The 6865-nt window shown below is 37.8% G+C and overlaps 1 protein-coding gene across 1 annotated transcript; it reads left to right on the top strand.

The window, feature by feature from the left end:
• Positions 1-675: 675 nt before the first annotated feature.
• Positions 676-4571, top strand: lrit2 (leucine-rich repeat, immunoglobulin-like and transmembrane domains 2). Its single transcript, XM_060854360.1, has 3 exons — positions 676-710; positions 826-1607; positions 3769-4571. The coding sequence occupies exons 2-3, from the start codon at positions 839-841 to the stop codon at positions 4569-4571; spliced, it is 1572 nt and encodes a 523-aa protein (XP_060710343.1). The 5' UTR covers positions 676-710; positions 826-838.
• Positions 4572-6865: the final 2294 nt, after the last annotated feature.

The raw sequence follows: 6865 nt of genomic DNA, 5'->3' as shown, positions 1-6865 counted from the left end.
GGGGATACACTATAAATAAGGCCACACGTACATAGTGATTAAAGCAAAATACTGGGGATGCTGGAAATCTGAAACAGAACGTGTTAGCAAAACTCAACAGGTCTGGCAGTGTCTGTGGAGAAATAGAGATTTAACGTTCGGAGTCTAATATGACCCTTCAGAGGAAGGCTATAACCCCCCGGCCCTCAGATCGCATTTATCTGAAAGCGGGTCACATAAAACGTACATTTGAAAAACGAACTGGTGCGGATTAGAGTTGAATTTGAGCAGCATGGATGTGTCGTGTTTGTTTCAGATTAACGCTAAGAAGTCGGAATGAATTTCGTTTTCAATTTGGTTTTGTAACACCGCGATTCCCCAGTTGATTAAAATAAGCATCAATATATTCCAGTATATTGAGCAATCTTATTCGGTCCTGGAGGACCAGCCGGGTTGCTCTGGAGAATGAAAGTAGGACTTTATCTTATTTTCACCGACATATCTTGCCTTCCGCCCAGCCCAAAGTTGCGTCAGATAAGATTACTGTTAATGTGATTCGATATAATCCCTAACTATAGACAGGTCTGGTGTGAAGCCAAACGCTTTGCCTACGTTGAAGCAATCATGGACATAATTTGGAGTATGTTCGTTCTTCTGCTGGTCTGTGGTACAAAACCAACAGCTGCTTCTTGTGTGTCCGAATGTTATTGTAGGAATGACAGCTTTGGAAGGTGAGAGGCAAGTTCCTATTGCTATCTCAATACCATTTCGTAACATTTGCCATATTCTTTTTTTATTAACCAGAAAGGATAGTTTGTAAATGCCTGTATCTTTCTTGTTTTGCAGAAGTCTGATCTGCATGCCTTCCTCTTTGCAGCGAATACCAGAGGATATTCCACACGATGTTAGAAAGATCCGAATCGAAAACTCCCGTCTGGCAGAACTGCCTCGGGGTGCATTCTCCAGAGTTCGTGCCTTGGAATACCTGTGGTTAAACTTTAACCAGATCACGCTCATGCATGTGAAGAGTCTGCAGCATTTGCAGGATCTGTCCGAGCTGAGGCTGCAAGGGAACAAACTGCGTTCAGTACCATGGACAGCTTTCCAGGATTGTCCGGCGTTGAAGATCTTGGATCTGAAGCACAATCGACTGGACGTCCTCCCAGAATACGCACTCAGGCATCTCATCAACCTCACCTTCCTGGACATGTCTTTCAACCAACTCACGGTGATTTCCCAAGATGTGTTCTTGAACTGGTCAGTTTATCAGAGGAGCCAGCAGCCTCGGGATCAGGGGAACCGTCATCCCAACGCAGTGCTGGCCCTCCATGATAACCCGTGGCTCTGTGACTGCCGCCTTAAAGGTTTTGTGCACTTTATCAAATCCATCAGCCCCCCTTTGATTTTGATGAATTCTTACCTAACCTGTTCAGGCCCGGAGTCCAGGACCGGGAAATTTTTCTACGAGGTGGAACTAAAGAGTTGCTTTAAACCGTTAGCAACGGCCGAGGTCAGGAACATCAGCGTTTCACTGGGAGACGAGGTCCATTTGTTTTGTGAGGCTAAAGGAAATCCTACCCCTACTGTGTGGTGGACAAATGGTGGGAAGATCATTCGGAAGTTTAATGGTATGACCAACAAGCTATTGTGAGGATCTGCAAGTTATCTTTTTGCTTGCAAGTACAATAGCAATTAAACTATACTCAGAATGAAAGCTTCCTTTTTTTTAAAATATCTTTTGAATCTAATAGTTTAGGATACAGAGCACAAAAATGATACACTGATGATCTATAATTGCATTACATTATGAAATAATGTTGCCAAATCATTGGTAACGAATAATATGGTCACACTTCCTGTAATTTTGATGTTTGCTTCCTGTCACACTTGGTCCCATTTTGTTGCTAACAACCATCTTGTTACAAAACAGCAGACCCTAAAACTCACCAGGAGGAAAGCCCTGAGATTTGTAGCTGTATCAATGTAAATCCGATATATCACATCAATGCAAACTATAATTTCTAGGTCTGTAGTGAGCTGACAGAAATTTACAGAGTTTAATTTCTGATTAGTGAACAACTACAGCACCAGAACATTTGGCTATCAAGATCATAGAAGTTGAACTTAATGCACTTTGGACTATTTTCATTCAGGAATCCCTACATTCCCAGACATAAATTGATTTGTCAGAACCAAGGAGTTTACCATTCAGTGATTTTGCTGTTCTGACCCTCAACACAATCTAACTGCTACATTAATGACATCACAATTGGGTAACATTTTCACTCATCCAGTGGCTTGCATTTGTGCAATATGGCATGAAATAAGCTGAGCAAAGTAGAGTGCAAATGTCTAATGTTGAAAGGATTTATTAAAAACATTTATGACACTCTCTAACTGGTTTTAAAGTCAACGTACTATTGTGTCACAATCTCATTTGTTCATTCATATGTCAAATTGGGTGTCACTTTACTGACTGCCACTCTTGAGTCAATACAATAATCTCAGGTGCACAGAAACTATGATTTCAGTACTTCATTGAGGATATGGAATCCTTCCAAACTTTTAAGTACATTTAAAATTGGAATTTTGAGATCAGGTGTAACATTTGGACAACTTTCATTTGTGCTTCTGCCCTAATGCGTTTTAATTCCAACCCAAGACGCAGTCGTAGTTTTAAAAATATCTAAATATCTGGTAGGAGAGTTTGGGCAATTAGCATATTCTAACCACTCCCTCATGACATTACAAATGAAACTAAGAAGGCCAAATAAGTGAACTCACTCACATTTCAATCCACCTGAATAGGTTGACATACAAATAATGTCATGTAATGAATACAAAACAATGATCACTTACATTTATGTAGAGCCTTTCACAATTACAGACACACCAAAGCACTTTGCAGTCAATTAAGTACTTTTTGAAGTGTAGTCATTGCTAAAATGTAGGAAATGTCATGCCCAATTTACAGACAAAAAATTCCAAAAAACAACAATCTTTCAACAACAGACCATTTGCTCTTGTCATGTTGTTTGAGTGATAAATGTTGAGCAGGAAACTAATAAAATTATTCTCATGCAGTTGGTTAAGATAGTGCCATGGGATCTTTTTTACCTGACTTGGGGAAACAAGACCTCAATTGAACAACTTTGTTTGTAAAAAATTGCTCCTCTGACAGTGCAGCATTCCCTCAGTAGTACTCTGGAGTGCCAGCCTAGACCTTTTGTGAAAGGAAAACACTAGTCCATATAAATAAATTTAAGACAGTTTGGGCTGTGCCCTTTATCATTATCCTTTGTGGTGAGATTTTATGGTGAGATTATTATACAGTCTTTATAAAATTAATGCATATTTTACATTATTAGCTATGGAAATTATGTAATTTAATCTTTTGAGATGACTAATGGATATATAAATTCAACATGTATTTCAGTAGTATTGATTAACCTCATCTCTTGTTTCACATGAATTCTAAATGCCAAGATTTTTGTAGTATTTTAGTTACTTACATTAGAAATGCAGAATGTTTACTATTATTGGAGATAACCTTGGCTGACAATTTGTGGGACACTTCACTGCAGAGTTATTTCAACATCCACAACAATACCATTTATTCTACCATAACCATTTTTGTTGCATGTATTTTACTATATTGGATGTGGAAGCTATTTTTTGGTTGTCTGCTCCTCAGCATTTTCAAAATTTGTGCCTCTCTCAAGTAATTTCGCATGGTACACAAGTACTTTGACTTGAATTAATAAACACATCTTTGTTTTATTATTACAGTGTCTTTTGCAAATATTGATGAGGAAACAGTAAAGTCAGAGTTGGTGATTCCATCAGTTCAGAGTACCAATGAAGGAAGTTACATCTGCATTACTACAAACTATCTTGGAAACTCATCCGTGCAGATCCTGGTAAACTTTTTAACTTCAGAATCTTTAGGTACCCTATCGTCCTTGACCCCTACAGCTTCCGAAGAAGAGAATGTTTATATAGATGTGAGGATTGCAAAGCAAACAGTCTATGGCATAACCCTAGAGTGGTACGCAGCAACTCAGAACCCTGCTGAGACTTGGTACACCCTGCACTTTGGGAAATTCGAAGACGCTAAAAAGGAAATGATTTATATTGGACCAGGAGTAAATACTTATTCTGTTAATGATCTGTTCCCAGCGACAAAGTACAAGGTGTGTGTTACACTGAGGAATCAGCCTCCGAAGAGCGGTCAATGCATTATATTTGTTACCGGCAATGACATTAGTGAACTGGAGCAGAGGGAGAAACTCATTCACATTATAGTCATTGTTTGTGCCATGATTCTGGCAGTCCCGGCTGGAATGTATGCTTGTACAACAGAAACGCGTTTCAGCTGCTTTGATAAATGCAGCAAGTTTTGTCGAAGACAAAGACGAGAGAAAGCACTGAAAACAAGAACACAGGATGTCGCCTTTGACAGCCTGCAGACAGGTAGTGATGCTGAGCTTTGCAACAGAAATTCCAAGGAAGACAGGAGAAGACGTAAAAAATCAGAAGACAAAACCCATAAGGTCAAAACGGAGCACAAAAATAGTGATGAATTATATTAAGCAGAACTGCTATTAACTTGCTTCAGTCAAAATTTATTTATCCACCAGTGAATATTTTGTACTTGGGGCTGAATGCCCTGGTTATATTGAACATCTGCTGCCAATGTGGCACAGTTATTTTGGTCCTAGTTAAAGCTTCTGTTATTGCAATTTACTTTAGGCATTCACATTGACAGTCATGAAGAAGCAGAACAAAAATCTTACTGATCTCCTGGGGTATTAGAAGTGCTGTATTTTGGAAAAGTGGAAGGAGAGATGGACACAATTTTATCACTTTAAAGTTTTGTATCTAACATTTGGAATTAGTATTATAAATGAATAAAAACATTTACATAAAGTTGGGAAGCAGAGAAGTGTGGGGTTAATTGGAGAATAGGTTCTCCCCAAGGAATACCAGCTAAGGAACAGGAAGACGTAGAATAAAGAATGCACAATGATATCACTGATGCGGGTTGTGGTTATAACACAATAGCTTTACATATACAATTTCAGCAATGAGTGTGGGCATAGAAATTCATAATGAAATGAATATAAATGTAAGATTTTGGGTATTATTTCTAGGTATATTCATTGCACATTAATATTTTCTATCCAAGGACTTACTTCATTGGATCCTATTAGCTTAATTTTGTCAAATGCAGCTAAAAGGAAATTAATTCAAAACACACAGTCTTACTTTTCTGAGTTAATGAAAAGCAGTCAGGAAGATGAGAAGACCTGGATATTTTATGATTGTTCAAGACTAACAAAATAACTATCAAAAAGCAGTTGACAATGATATAGCTGTAAACTGGCAAAAGTATTAATAAAGATGGTTCACAGTTGAAAAAAACTTTTTAATGTTACTTATTGCATCCCAAAGTGCATAATTTTCATCAAATTAATTTTTGAGTAAGTAAACCATCATAGGAATAAAGTCAGTTTAGTATACATCCAATCAAGGAATAGATCTTCTCAGCCAGTGCAACAACAATGCAGCAGAGAGATAAACTATAAAGAGACAGAGATGGAGTTTGACAACTGTTAGTGAGTATAGCAGAATTGATAACAGCAAAGGGATTAATATGAATCGCTGATAACTTCAAGATCAAAAACAGAAAGCAGTCAAGATGATTGAATACTTTTGGTTTGCTAAAAAGTGAGAATGACAGGACTGGTGAACATATGTTCATTTAGGATTTCAACAAAATAGCAATCAAGATTACTTAATCTTGAATAAAAAAAAGGTGCAAAGCAAGGAAAAGTGTTACCTTTCTGGTCATGACTTGGAATTGCCGGTGTTGGAATGGGGTGGACAAAGTTAAAAATCAGAGTTGAAAAGTGTGGTGCTGGAAAAGCGCAGCAGGCCAGGCAGCATCTGAGGAGCAGGAAAATCGACATTTCGGGCATAAGCCCTTCTTCAGGAAGTTAAAAATCACACAATGCCAGGTTGTAGTCCAACAGGTTTATTTGAAAACACAAGCTTTCAAAGGACTGCTTCTTCCTCATGTAGTAATGGTGTATACTAGTGTTTCCAAATAAACCCATTGGACTACAACCTGATGTTGTGTGATTTTTAATCTCTTCTGGTGGTTAAGTTGGGTGAAAGCTCAATCTGCTTGGTTTACCAGCATAGAGATAATCGAGGCACCTGAGTTTATATTTACCATAATTCAAGAAGACGGGAGCATGACATACTAATCCACGATAAAACTGGGTTACAAAAATGTGATTGAAATGAAAGAATGTCCGCTTTAGGTCAAGTTGGAAGAATGCGAAGAAACATATTTATAAAAAAAGTAGATGGAACTAAATTTATCCAACTAAAAATGGATTATGCATAGAATCGTAATTAATTGGTTCAGAATATTGGGATGGATTTTACAGGGAGATGAAATACTTATGATATCCCTGAAGTAGAAGTATATCTTCAAATCTGGCTGTCTCACAGAGGTGACAGTATCATATAGTGCCCAATTAAGGGAGGGTTAAGAGAGAGAGAAAAGGGGCAGGGAGAGAGAGAAACTGGGAGGAGTGATGATAACAAATGCAACACATGACATGGAGCATCCATTAGAAATAGCCACTGTTATCCCAGAATGTTTAAGTGTCAGATTGGGTACCTGGCAGTATCTCCTGAGGAGAAGAGGTAGCTGGAACATAATTTCACTGCCAGTGGCAGACTATCCAGAGTAAATCCAAAGTCATTCAAATATTCTTAGCCTGCAAAATTGCAATTATTTTATTAGCCATTTTGAATTTACACAGAATTTTCATATAAAAATATAACTGAAACATGCAAATATTTAAATTCA

The sequence above is a fragment of the Hemiscyllium ocellatum genome, chromosome 43 (assembly GCF_020745735.1).
Source record: "Hemiscyllium ocellatum isolate sHemOce1 chromosome 43, sHemOce1.pat.X.cur, whole genome shotgun sequence".
NCBI lineage: Eukaryota > Metazoa > Chordata > Chondrichthyes > Orectolobiformes > Hemiscylliidae > Hemiscyllium > Hemiscyllium ocellatum.
The sequence above is the reverse complement of the archived record's forward strand: the minus strand, read 5'-3'. Positions and strand labels throughout refer to the sequence as shown.